Here is a 13,146-nt window from a genome sequence, read left to right as displayed (position 1 = left end):
GAGAGCCTAAGCCAGCTGAGCAACCCTGAGAGCAAGCAGTGAGATCCTGTGTTGCCTGCAAGAGCTCATCTCACCCTGTTCTCAGGCTGCAGGGGGGTCTTTGTGGCACCAGTGCTGATTTTGCAGTCTGAGGTTTATCTCAGGAGCTGGACTCGGAGGAGTGCTGGCAGCCCCTCGCAGCAGGGGCAGAGCTGAGCCCTCACCTGGGCAAAGTGGCAGCTGTGGAGAAGCCATTCCCATGTGGCAGAGGCAGGTCCAGCAGAGCCCTGTGGCCACAGTGGGCTGGTCAGTGTGCTGATGTGTTGTCTCACCTGGAAGGTACCTGACGGGGGATCAGTTCTCGAGCGAGTCCTCGCTGGAGGCGTACGCGCGCTGCCTGCGCATGGGCTGCCGCTGCATCGAACGTGAGTACCCAGCACTGGCCCTTCCCAGTCTGCCATCACAGCAGCTTGTCTGCTCAGGGGAGGCTTTGCAAGCAAGGCAGAGCTGAAGGCTGGCATGGCCAGTAGCAGCATTAACAGCATGATGTGCAGAAAGAGCTGAGGTCGTTTGTGGGACCGGGTGATCTATGCCCAAGGTTTTGTTCCCACAGAAAGATCAGGGCTTTCCCTGATCCCCTCACTCCTTTATTGCCTTCCAGTCCATTTCCCAGCAGCACATAGCTCAGTCCATCTCATGCCCATGCCTTGCCTCTGTTCCAGCCCTTGGGCTAAGTTTCCCCTGTGGGTCTCTTTCAGTGGATTGCTGGGATGGTCCTGATGGCATGCCGGTCATCTACCACGGACACACCTTAACCACCAAGATCAAGTTCTGTGATGTCCTGGTCACTATCAAGGAGCATGCCTTTGTCACCTCTGAGTGAGTACAGCAGGACTTCAGCTAGCAGAGCAGAGACAGGGTAGATCCAAAAAAAGCTTACTTTATCCAGAGCTGCAGCACAAGGCCTGGATGTGGTGGGAAGAAAGCATGTCATGTCTCCCAGCCAAAGGGAGATCTTTCCCAGGAAAATGTTGTGGGAGGGAGGGCTTTGGGTAAACCCCAGAAGTGTGCCAGTCCTTCTCCACCCTGTGCACTCCTGAAGGGTAGCTACACTGGGTGCTCAAGGCAGCACAGATGGCTGTTGATGCTCCTAGAGCACAGAGGCCAGGCTTTGAGACAGCCCAGGAAGCCCTTGGTCCCATGCTGGCTTTGATGGCTCTGCTTCTTCTCGCAGTTTCCCCGTCATTCTGTCCATTGAGGACCACTGCAGCATTGCTCAGCAGAGGAACATGGCTCAGAATTTCAAGAAGGTCTTTGGGGACATGCTCTTGACCAAACCAGTGGATATTTCTGCTGATGGCCTTCCATCTCCAAACCAGCTCAAGAGGAAGATTCTCATCAAGGTGAATTCCCTTGCCCAGCAAGGCTCCTAAGTGAGGGAAGGGTGTGAGGGTGTGGGACTGAAGGCAGCTGCCTTTGGAAAGGGAGTGGTTGGCAGTGTAGGGGTGGAAGTGGAGACCTGATGCTGAGAACAACTGGACACAAGAAAGCACTCCTGCTTCAGAGAATCTGCTGGGAAATGAGCTCAGCAGCTGGATGCTGCCTTTCTTTGAGGGCATGGGGAGTGCTGGTATTTCTGCTTCAAGGAATCACCTTCAGGAAGAAGAGGTGGAACTTCAGTGTTATTTGATGATCCCTGTGGCATGGGTCTTGTTTATTCTAAGCTGGAGGACCCCACTGCAGCAGACCTGGGCATTTAGGGCTGTTCACCAGGAAATCTATGCTGCTTTTTGGGTGCCTGACCCCCTTTCTCATCCCACAGCACAAGAAGCTGGCAGAGGGCAGTGCTTACGAGGAGCTGCCCACCTCTGTGATGTACTCAGAGAATGACATCAGTAACTCCATCAAGAATGGGATCCTCTACCTGGAAGACCCCATCAATCACGTATGTCTGTGCCGTGGTGCCCCAGTCCCTGCTCTGAGGGCTCCATCAGTGACCTGGGGGCTCTGTCAGGTGCTGCGTGTGCTGGAAGGAAGGGCTGTGGTGCAAATGACTGAAGAGGCTCTTGGTCTGTCTGATTTCTCCAGGTGTCCTGAAGGCTGGAGGCATTTCATGCTGGCTCTCTCTGTGCTCTTCTCTAGGAATCTCTTGTGGGCCTTTGCTAGAGGCAGAAGGCTGAGCTAGAGGGAGCTCTGGGCCAAGGCACTGCAGCCTGTCATTTGTGCTGCAGGAATTTCTGGAGATGGCTGCACTTCCAGCCCTGCCTCCTGCCAAGTGCCTGCACACCTGGCACACCTAAGCAAGGGTTTAGCTTTGTAAAGCACCACTGTTCATCACTGTGCATTTGCTCACAGCCCACCTTCAGCAGCTTTACTCTGCTGAGGGTCTGTTTGGTAAAGCCACATGCAAATGGAACAGGCTTTTTTTAAACAGTGAAGTGCAATGGTAAATCCACATAACCATTTCAGATATCTTCACCTCAAATTGCCCCTGTCCTGAGTCCATGCAGACTGTTTTCTTTTTGCATTGATTTGCTCTTCATTTGGTTGCCTCCTTTTATTAAGTGTTGGAGTGTTTGCAGTGTGATTTGTCACATGCTGGGCTTTTTGCTGCTGATAAATCCATGCCTCAGATCTGGGGGATGTCTTGGAAGCTCCTCTGACTCACTGGAATCAGTGTTGGTGGCTGTCCTTCACAAACCTGATCATCCCTCCCTGCTTGTGCTGGTCAGGAAGAGATGATCCCATGGGTGCTTCCCCAGGGATCTCTTTGCCAGAGTTTGCTTCCTTGCAGGAATGGAACCCACATTACTTTGTGCTGACCAGCAGCAAGATCTATTACTCTGGGGAGACAACCAGTGACCAAGGAAATGAGGATGAAGAAGAGCAAAAGGAGGTGAGGGCTCTCCTGTGTCTCAGTTGTTCCCTAAGGAAAGGACTTGACTGAGCATTGCCATTGCCAGCTGACTTGAGGGGGAAATCCTGTGGTGAGAAGGATGCTTCAGGAACTCCTTGTTCCAGCTGGAAGACTCTTGAGCAAAGCAGAATCCAGCACCATGAGCCTGCCCTCAGTAATCTAAGACAATGGCTTCTTTTCCCCTGCCAGGTGAGCAACAGCACCGAGCTTCACTCCACAGAGAAGTGGTTCCACGGGAAGCTGGGAGCGGGGCGTGACGGGCGGCACATCGCGGAGCGGCTGCTGACGGAATATTGCATCGAGACAGGGGCTCCTGACGGCTCCTTCCTCGTCAGAGAGAGTGAGACCTTTGTAGGAGACTACACCCTCTCCTTCTGGTGAGAGCCCTGTGCCAGTCCACTGCTCTGTGTCACTCCGGGGGTATTTTCCTCAATGGTGGGGTTCCGTGAGCAGTTTGTCCCTTGTTTCTGTGCCCCAGCATCATGTCAGCTCCCTGTCCCAGTGCAGAAGGGTCAAGTCTCTTGGGATCCTTATGCAGTTACTCTCCTGTGGGGCAGGAATGTCCTATCAGGCTGGATCTGTGCCTGAGGAGGTGCAAAATCCATGGACAATCCCTCCCCGTTCCGCAGGCGCAATGGGAAGGTGCAGCACTGCCGCATCCACTCGCGGCAGGACGCCGGCAGCCCCAAGTTCTTCCTGACGGACAACCTGGTGTTCGACAGCCTCTACGACCTCATCACCCACTACCAGGAGGTGCCACTGAGGTGCAATGAGTTTGAGATGAGGCTGACAGAGCCAGTGCCGCAGACCAATGCCCACGAGAGCAAAGAGTGAGTGCGTGTGTGTGGCCATTGGGTGCTCAGGACGCTGTGGGAAGCTCTCCCAGATCTCTCCTCAGCCATTCCTCCCTTGCTGGAGCTTTCTGGACCCCACTTTCTCCCCATGGAGCTCTGTCACAGCAACCATGCCGGCCAGCTTTGTTGTTCATGGAGCTGAATGTCATGGAGACTCAGTGCAGAGCACAGAGCTGCTGGGTTTGGTTGGGATGCCCTCGCCATGCCACACCTCACCAAGGGGCTCTGATCCTGCCTGCCCTGTTGCAGTCCCTGTCTTCCTGTGGAGGACTCAAGGAGCCTTTTAGGGCTGGAGGGAAGTGGCAGCAGTGTGGGATGGGCTGGCAGTGTGTGACCTGTGCACAACGATGTCTCTCTGGCAGGTGGTACCATGCCAACCTCACACGGGCCCAGGCTGAGCACATGCTGATGCGGGTGCCTCGTGACGGAGCCTTCCTGGTGCGCAAGAGGAGCGAGCCCAGCTCCTACGCCATCTCCTTCAGGTGTGTCCCTGGACTAGGCTGGTGGGTGCTGGGGGTGGAGCTGGGGTGCTGCAGTGTGTGAGAGCGGGAGAGGTGCCATCAGCCAGACTTGAGCCCTCCCAGAGCTCCTCCTGCTCTGGGATGGCCCTTGAACGTGTCTTTGAGATTCTGCTCTTCCTCCCATCTTCCAATGGGAGATGCCTGTGCTCGGCCACCGCACCAGGGGCACTTTTCCTTGGTGTGTTTATTTTGGCAGAGACCTTCTCTTGCCAGGTGCCAAGGGCTTCTCCCTGTGTTTCCTCCCTCCAGGGCAGAAGGGAAGATCAAGCACTGCCGGGTGCAGCAGGAGGGCCAGACTGTGCTGCTGGGCAACTCAGAGTTCGAGAGCCTGGTGGACTTGATCAGCTACTACGAGAAGCACCCGCTGTACCGCAAGATGAAGCTGCGCTACCCCATCAACGAGGAGACCCTGGAGAAGATCGGCACAGCGGTGAGTGCAGGAGCCCAGCAATGATGGACAGGTCATTTTTGAGGTGGTGCCTTGATGTGGTGGTGTGTGAGCCACCTCTGTGCTGTGCAGCCCCCAGCTCTTGGGGCTTCCTGGCACTTTGAGTGGAGTCTGGTGCTGCCCCTCTGAGCCTGGGCTGATGTTTGCTGTCTGCAGCATCACCTTTGTCTTGTGCCTTCCTGGGGCACTCTCCCACCTACCCCAAAGTAGGGAGCCTTTTCTCCTGCAGTCACTGCTGTAACCACTGTCCTTTTGCTTCCATAGGAGCCGGACTATGGAGCCCTGTATGAGGGACGCCATCCTGGGTTCTATGTGGAAGCCAACCCCATGCCCACCTTCAAGGTACACTCTCACTGTTTGACACAAAACAAACTGCAGGGCTGGAGGGTTTACAAGGATCTTTTTATTTCCCAAGAGCTGTATTAGTTTGCACACTCATTTCTAGACCATGAAGAGAGAGACAATGGAGGTTGAACCTCCAGGTTCCCAGGCTGGGCTGCCTCTTGTTCTGAGCTCTTCAAACTAAACCCATCAGTGGCTCTTGGGACAGAGGAAAACGCCTGTGTAGGGCCATACCAGACTTGTGAGCTCTGCTTTGGCATGAATGGGGGCCTTGATTTGCTCTGCAAGGTGTCACTAGGGTCTGGCAGCAGGGCTGGATGCTGCCTGCCTGCCCACAGTGTGCCTCACAGCCCCCCAATAAACCCATCTGTGGTGGGAGTTGATCTCTCATCCTGTGGGCTCATTGTCCCCAGGTCCATTCCCTGCCCAGCCTCATGGGTCCCCTTCTCATTGCAGTGTGCTGTCAAAGCCCTGTTTGACTACAAGGCACAGAGGGAGGACGAGCTCACCTTCACCAAAAATGCCATCATCCAGAATGTGGAGAAACAGGAAGGAGGCTGGTGAGTTGGTCCCGAGCCTCCCTTTTCCCTAGGGGATGTGGACAAACCTTACTGTCAGCATCCACACAAAGGTGCATCCACTCTAGGAGTGGGTCTGTCTGGGGATTGCCCATGAACTGCAGAGTTCCAAAGCCTCACAAACCCTAAAAACAGATGATGGAAAAGCTGCCTGTTCCCTTCACCTTCACTCAGAGTGCTCTGGGGTTCTGTGGCAGGTGCTGACATTGCCCCTTCCCTCTCTTCCAGGTGGAGAGGAGATTATGGTGGCAAAAAGCAGCTGTGGTTCCCTTCCAACTATGTAGAGGAAATCACTAGTCCCACTAGCCTGGAGCCAGAGCGGGAGGTGAGTATGGCTGTGAGTGCAGCAAGGAGGGCTTGTGCCCCTGCTCTGCCCACCGTGCCCAGCACCATCCTGCTGTGCTTCCCTCCCAACAGCAGCTGGATGAGAACAGTCCCCTGGGAGACCTGCTCGGAGGTGTCCTGGACGTGCCCTCCTGCCAGATCGGTGAGTGCCAGGGAGGGACATTGCAAAGGCCCTTGAGGCTCCTCAGCCCCTCACTCACTGCTTCCTGGGCTCCATCTCTTGCCTCCTGTGGCCAGAAATGGGAGTTTCCTGTAGCTGTAGAGTGCTGGGGAAGCCATGAGTGCTGTGCCTGTCTTCTCCCTTCCTCCCTGTGCAGGGCTTGGCTCAGCCCCTGCTGTGACCTTGCCCTCTGCTCCTGTCCCACGCAGCCATCCGCCCCGAGGGGAAGAACAACCGCCTGTTCGTCTTCTCCATCAGCATGTCCTCGGTGTCACGCCTGTCCCTGGACGTGGCGGCCGACACGCACGAGGACCTGCTCGACTGGGTGAAGAAGATCCGGGAGGCAGCTCAGACAGCTGATGCCAGGGTGGGTCTGGGGACCCATGGCAGGGGAGGAGGCATCTCCTGGCTCCTGGGTTTTCCAGGAGCTGAGGAGCAGGTGGAGGCTGGTGGGGGTGGTGAGGTGCCAGCCTGTGATGGTTGGCAGAGCAGTTACAAAGATGGCAAAGCCACAGCAATCTTGGATAACGTGGCAAAGGGTGGTGGCCACACAGCCTGAGAGGTTCAGCCTGGATATTTGGGAAGATTGGACAACTGGGTGGGTGCTGCAGCCTCAGGAGTTGGGGGATCTCCATCTGTGGAGGGTGGCAAGGCCTGTGCTGGTACCAGTGCCAGTCCTGCTCCAGGCTGGATGTGGGACCTACCCAGGCCCTCCTGTGGATGTCCCCCACTCAGACCTGGCAGATCTGCTGGTGGTCCCCACAGTGTGGGCAGGGGCCACACCAAGCAGCGAGGGTCAGCTTATGAGTTGGGCCATCCATCACCACTGCTCCTACCTGGCCTGACACCTCTCTCACCCTCTCTTTGCAGCTCTCTGAAGGGAAGATGATGGAGAGGAGAAAGAAGATTGCCCTGGAGCTTTCAGAATTGGTGGTCTATTGCCGACCTGTGCCCTTTGACGAAGAGAGTGAGCATCTGCTGAGCTGGTGGCCATCACAGGGAGTCACTGTGGTGTGCCCCAAGGGGCTGCTCTGGCTAGATCTCAGCTGAGGCTAGGTGTCCAAGGTGTCCAAATCACCAGGTTACCTTGGAGCTCTGGTAGCTCCAGAGGGTACAAGTTCTCTTCCCTATCCCTTTGTTGGTGGGGTCTGTCAGCATCCAGAGCAGCTGCTGAGGGAGTGGGGCTGGGGTGCATTGTGGTCAGTGGGAGCTGTGTTGGTGCTCTCAGTCACTGGTGTTGGGCACCTGGCAAACACCCACTGGTGGCTGTGCCAGGGGTGAGAGGGTGGGTTGGGAAGGAGCTGGGGTGGTTCGGTGTCAGCAAAGGGAGTGTGCTCCTGGCTTACACAGTGCTGTCCCCTCCCAGAGATCGGCACAGAGAGGGCCTGTTACCGAGACATGTCCTCCTTTCCCGAGACCAAGGCAGAAAAGTACGTCAACAAGATCAAGGGCAAGAAGTTCCTGCAGTACAACCGCCTGCAGCTGTCCCGCATCTACCCCAAGGGCCAGCGCCTCGACTCCTCCAACTACGACCCCCTGCCCATGTGGATCTGTGGCAGCCAGCTGGTGGCACTCAACTTCCAGACCCCAGGTGAGGGTGGGCTGGCTCCTGGAGGTGCTCTGTGCCTCCTCTGAGGGACTGTGGGTCTTGGAAGGGCTCTGCAGGCAGTGAGACCTGGGGTAATGTGCTCCAGAGGGCTGGACTGAGCCAAGGAGCTGGACTGAGACTGGGGATTGTGCCATGAGAACAGGATGAAATGGAGGGAGGCAGGGAGTTCTCCCAGGTGCCCGTGCCATGAGAACAGGATGAAATGGAGGGAGGCAGGGAGTTCTCCCAGGTCCCTGGTGACAAGCAGGGAAGGTGCCAAAGGGGATGGTGCAGCCCCAGGCTTGGGACACCAGCTGGCTGCATGGTCTGAGTCCAGCTGGCTGCTCTTCTTGCCTTTTCCCAGCTTCCATTCCTGCTCCTGCCGTGCAGCTCAGCCTTCCTTTCCCTGGCCTTTGCCAAGCCCTGCTGTGAGCCTGTTCAGCTCACCAACACACCAGCAAATGACCTGCCTCTTTTTTCCTGCTGGCTTTTTCATTCCTTCTGTGAATTCAAGCATCTCACAGGGGGTTTGGCAAACGCTACAGTCTGCACAAAGAAAGCTGAAAAAAGCAGGGGGAAAAGAGGGAGGTGACCCAGGAGCACTAGGTAGTTGGGAAGTCATGCATGAGAGAGTTACCTCATGGCCCCAACATATGCACAGGCTGCACTGGGGACTCATTGCTCAGTAATGCCAAGGGGTGAGCCAGGTGCTCTTGCCAAGGGCTTCCTTTGAAGCATCACTGATGGGGGTGATGATCCAGCTTGTGAAAAGTGCACAGGTCTCCTTCATCTCGTGTTATCTCCTGCCTCTGCTCTCCAGACAAGCCCATGCAGATGAACCAGGCCTTGTTCATGTCCAGTGGCCAGTGTGGGTATGTCCTGCAGCCACCCAACATGAGGGATGACATCTTTGACCCCTTTGACAAGAGCACATTGCGGGGCACAGAACCGCTCTCCATCTCCATTGAGGTCAGTACCTCCTCCTGCTGGGGGGGAATGCAGGGTCAGACCCTGGTGCTTATACCAGATTTGGGGTGAGGGAATGGTTTTTCTGGGCTCCTTTGCCTGCAACTGCTCCTCACCGAGCCCCCTCAGCCCCAGTCCTGCAGCACAGACTGGGAGGGGCACTCATGGGGGGTTCTGAGGGTGCCTGGAGAGGAGCAGCAGGAGTATTCTCTGGATGCTCCCCCCAGAACTCCTCCTGTCCGGGTCCCAGTGCCAGCAGGTGGCATCCACGAGCTGCAGAGGTGGCATCCCTGTCCCCAGAGCCTGGCCAGGACTGCATCCACAGGCTAGCAACACAAGAGCTGTGTCTTTTCCCCTCCTTGTCACTCAGTTGCTCCAGGCTCGATGTTTCCATTTACCCTTGCTTATGGCCCCTCAAGGTCAAGGCAAACTTTTCAGGCCACTTCTGTGTTGTGCTGCTGGTGATGATAAGAGGAAAGGGGCCAGAGGATGGGCTGTGGATGCTTGGTGAATTTTTTTTCTTCCCTAATGGTGGAACTGAGGCTGGATTGTTGTTGTGTCAGCTCTCAGAGCTGCACAGGAGAGGCTCTGCAGGGACATGGGACTGCTAGCCAGGCAAAGCTCTTGGAGGGCTGTGCCAAACCAGCTGGCTCTCGTGTTTGGACCAGTGGGGTCCAGTGGCCTGTACAGGCATTCCCTGTGGTCTCAGAACCAAGCCATGGATCAGTCTCCTTTGCCAGTCCCCTCAGGTCATGTAGACCTTGGGGAGGATGCAGTGGAGATCCTGCCTTTAGGTGCTCACAGTTTTCTTCTGCAGCCTCCTCTGTTTCAGAGTGATTTCACCTAAAAAAGCCACAGCCCTTCTCCATGAGGACACCCCATCATGTACCCTCTGCACCACTGACCCCATGCCCACTGTCTCCTCAAAAATTCCCTCCCCTTCTGTTCTCCAAGCTCTTCCTGCACCTCAGGATGTGGCTGCCACCACCAAGTGTCAAGAGTCATTGTGCCACAGCCAGTCACCGTCGCCTTTAAGAGACAGGCTGAGCCTCTCGTGCTCTGGCAAAACGGCCTGCTGTCCCCACCAAAGGCAGCTTTCATGGATGGAGAAGCCATCTCGAGCCCAGCATGACTCAAAGCACATGATGCAGTGCTGGCAGCAGGTCCTTCCCCTGCAGCAGCAGCGTGCCGACAGCACGCTGGAGCGACATATGGCCACGGGCAAGGGGGAGCTGTGATTGCTTTCTCCTGCAAGGAGCAGGTTGTCATTTGTGTGGAGCACAGACTGTGCTGCAGACACGAGGCAGAGCAGCTCCTTTTCTCCTTGCACCAAGGCAGGAGGGCTGAGAAGTTTCACCAAGGATGAGGGGGTCCAGTGTAGTGTCCCAGCAGGGAGCAGCACTCGGCTGGGAGCCCAGCTCCAGCTGTGGCCCCAGGCTGGCTGTGCTGGCAGCAGACAGGAACCTGGAGCAGTTCAGCTGCTATTTTTTATGGCTTACAAGTCAAAGTGGGGATCAAGAACACTATAGCAGCTTCCAGGGGTGGGAGCTATGCTGGGCTAGCTGTCAGTACTGCTTCTCTTTCCAATTACCAGAGCCAGGGTGACTTAATTGGGAAGAAAGTGTCTTGGTATGCAAACACATTTTTCCCTTTTTTCCTTTCTCTTACCAAGTCTCTCCTGCTCTCTGCTCAGGTCCTGGGGGCCCGGCACCTTCCCAAAAATGGAAGGGGAATCGTTTGTCCTTTTGTGGAGGTGGAGGTGTCTGGTGCTGAGTATGACAATGCCAAGCAGAAAACAGAGATTGTGGGTGAGTGGGGTGTGAAGGGAAGGGAGAGGGATGCAGCAGCTCTCCTGATCCTGGTGTGAGCCGTGGGCTCTGAAGCAAAGCCTGGCACTGAGCTGGGTGCTGTCCCTGAGCCCAGCATCAGCCAAGGGGGCAGTGGGAGGACTCAGTGGGGCTGCCCACTGACAGCTGTGTTTTCTGAGCAGCTGACAACGGCCTGAACCCTCTCTGGACCCCGAAGCAGTTCCACTTTCAGGTCAGCAACCCTGACTTTGCCTTCCTCCGCTTCGTGGTGTATGAGGAGGACATGTTCAGCGATGAGAACTTCCTGGCTCAGGCCACCTTCCTGGTGAAAGGCTTGAAGACAGGTGAAGCACTTGGGACAGCAGGGAGGGGGAGTCATGGTGGTCCTCAGCAGTTCACACTGTTAGCTAGGGAGATGCTGAGTTTTATGGCAGGGTGGTGTTGTGCCCCAGGCTGGCCCTCCTGTCTCTGTAACAGGTCACATCCCCAACCAGTTAAAGGAAGGCAGAGCTATTTGCTAACAGCCCTTGGGGCTACCTGCCACTTTGAGGGAAATTGGGGGGTTTGGAGAATCACAGAACCATAGACTGGTTTGGATTAGAAGGGACACTAAAGGCCATCTTTTTTCAGCCCCACTACCATGGGCAGGGGCGTCTTCCACTATCCCAGATTGCTCTGAGCCCCATCCAACCTGACCTTGGACACTTCCAGGGATGGGGCAGCCACAGCTTCTCATGGCAGAAGAGACAAAGGGTCTTGTGGGAGAAGGACCCCCTTGAGTTGAGTGCCAGGGCACTGACACCTCACCTGGGCTGTCTCTGCCATAGGTTTCCGAGCTGTTCCCCTGAAGAACAACTACAGTGAGAACCTGGAGCTGGCGTCTCTGCTTGTCAAGATAGACATTTTCCCTTGCAAGGTGAGACTGCAGACGTGAGGTGACCATGCTGCAGGGCTGAGGAACAGAGCCAGTGAGCCCAGCCCTGCTCCAGCTGGGGCAGGGAGGCTCAGTGGTGCCTGCTGGATAGCTGAACTCCCAGTGCTGCTCCATAGTGCTGCCCAGCAGGAAAGCAAGCACTGGGTTTGCCTCCTGCAGCAGGCAGGGTCCTGTCTGCCCTGTGTTTCACTGGCCTGGAAATCCCTTCAGCAGAAGCTGGAGGAGGCAGATTTGTCACAGTGCCTGTCTGTGGCCCAGGGACATTGCAGCTCAGGATCACGGAGCTGGCTGGCCTGGGGCTGTCCCTGTTGGCATAAACAGAGGGCAGGCTCCTTCTGAGACAGATGGTTCTTTTATTTCTTCATTTAAAATAGTGCTGGTGGGAGCCAGCGATGGCTGTTAGAGCAGCTGTACATTGCAAACCCCAAGCCCCCATGAGCCCTGGACACCCTGCAGGGCAGCCAGGGCCCTGCACCACAACTGCCCTTACTACAGGATCTACACTTGGACATCACAAGCCCTTGACTACAGCATTTTTTTCTTCATCCGAGCAGGAAAATGGAGAAATAAGCCTCTTCAATGCTTCATCCCTACGGGAACGAGCAGGGGATGGCTCCAGCCAGCTGCTGGCAAGCAGAGGCAGAGAGGGCTCCTTTGAGTTGCGGTACCAGCAGCCGTTTGAGGATTTCCGTGTGTCCCCAGAGCAGCTCGCTGACCACTTCGAGAGCCGGGAGCGAAGGTGAGGCCACCGCTCATTCAGCATTTCCCCAAGGGCCCCCTGCATTTAGTCTGGCTGGAGGCAGATGAATGCAGCCTCTCCCTAACCCACAGTGGAGCTGCAGCCTTGGTTGCTGTGTGGAAACCCTAAATGTGAGCTGCAAGCTGTGCCAGTGCTTGTGGGAGTAGGGTGGGACACACAGCTGGTGGCAGTGTCCCCGGTCATGGGGGTGTGGCTGAGCCCCCACTTTCCTCCAGTGGGTGGCTTGAGAGCACCAGAGCCCTGTCCTTGGTCATGCCAGGGTGAGGCTGAGCCGTGTCCCTCTGTCCCCTTCCAGGGTACTGCGGAGGACCCGGGTCAACGGGGACAACCGGCTGTAGCGATGGCGGCGGGCGAAAGCACCTCAGTGCTTGTGAATCTCACAGCACGCTGTGAACTGGTTTCTATGGAAACGGCACTGCTATGGCCTACTTTCAGGCAGCTTTTCCAGTTTCTCTGCTGAAGTGTGTTCAAGTGGAGAACTAAAAAAAAAAATAAAAATACTGGAAATAAACCCCTAACCAACCCCAAGTACCCACCACCCTTCACCACGAAGCCCTTAAGAAGCGTGTCGGTGCGGACAGGCTGCCAGAGGCGAGACCAAACTGTCTGTAATGACAAGAAGAGATTTAAAAATCCCCATCCAGCCTCTGTGTCACTGCAATCCAGAGATGGTGTGCAGCTGCTGTGTCCATGCCCAGAGTCTGGGCCAGGCCTGACTGCAGTGACCACAGCAGCACCTCTGTCTGTCCTGGTGCCACCACATCTGTATAGCCACTGCCGAAGGGTCCAGTAGTGAAACTCTACATTTACAGGGCCGCTCTAGCTTTAAACAACAATAAAAGTGTCAGTATTACGTGTGTGCTGGCTTGGGTGTCTGTGGGCTGTGCAGACCAGGGCAGAGCTGAGGGGAGGTTGCACTGCTCCCTCCTTCTTCCTGCCTTTTGGG

The 13,146-nt window shown here is 56.0% G+C and overlaps 1 protein-coding gene across 3 annotated transcripts in view; it reads left to right on the top strand.

Moving 5' to 3' along the window:
* The window catches only part of PLCG1 (phospholipase C gamma 1), a 40,784-nt gene extending 27,727 nt beyond the window's left edge, over positions 1-13,057 (top strand). The window contains exons 11-32 of one of the 3 annotated variants that reach the window (XM_033075068.1): positions 319-404; positions 738-858; positions 1,214-1,382; positions 1,802-1,924; positions 2,774-2,875; positions 3,086-3,273; positions 3,526-3,726; positions 4,113-4,232; positions 4,521-4,701; positions 4,984-5,061; positions 5,518-5,621; positions 5,868-5,964; positions 6,057-6,126; positions 6,354-6,511; positions 7,015-7,111; positions 7,511-7,735; positions 8,553-8,701; positions 10,392-10,506; positions 10,689-10,850; positions 11,334-11,422; positions 11,992-12,179; positions 12,496-13,057. In XM_033075068.1, the coding sequence (XP_032930959.1) occupies positions 319-404; positions 738-858; positions 1,214-1,382; positions 1,802-1,924; positions 2,774-2,875; positions 3,086-3,273; positions 3,526-3,726; positions 4,113-4,232; positions 4,521-4,701; positions 4,984-5,061; positions 5,518-5,621; positions 5,868-5,964; positions 6,057-6,126; positions 6,354-6,511; positions 7,015-7,111; positions 7,511-7,735; positions 8,553-8,701; positions 10,392-10,506; positions 10,689-10,850; positions 11,334-11,422; positions 11,992-12,179; positions 12,496-12,538 (2,866 nt within the window). In that variant the 3' untranslated portion in view covers positions 12,539-13,057. Of the gene's footprint in view, positions 1-318; positions 405-737; positions 859-1,213; positions 1,383-1,801; positions 1,925-2,773; positions 2,876-3,085; positions 3,274-3,525; positions 3,727-4,112; positions 4,233-4,520; positions 4,702-4,983; positions 5,062-5,517; positions 5,622-5,867; positions 5,965-6,053; positions 6,127-6,353; positions 6,512-7,014; positions 7,112-7,510; positions 7,736-8,552; positions 8,702-10,391; positions 10,507-10,688; positions 10,851-11,333; positions 11,423-11,991; positions 12,180-12,495 lie in introns of all 3 variants that reach the window. The other 2 variants (XM_033075069.1, XM_033075070.2) reach the window with 2 other exon arrangements.
* Positions 13,058-13,146: the final 89 nt, after the last annotated feature.

Source organism: Catharus ustulatus, chromosome 17, assembly GCF_009819885.2.
Source record: "Catharus ustulatus isolate bCatUst1 chromosome 17, bCatUst1.pri.v2, whole genome shotgun sequence".
NCBI lineage: Eukaryota > Metazoa > Chordata > Aves > Passeriformes > Turdidae > Catharus > Catharus ustulatus.
This window is presented reverse-complemented; position numbering and strand designations above follow the sequence as displayed.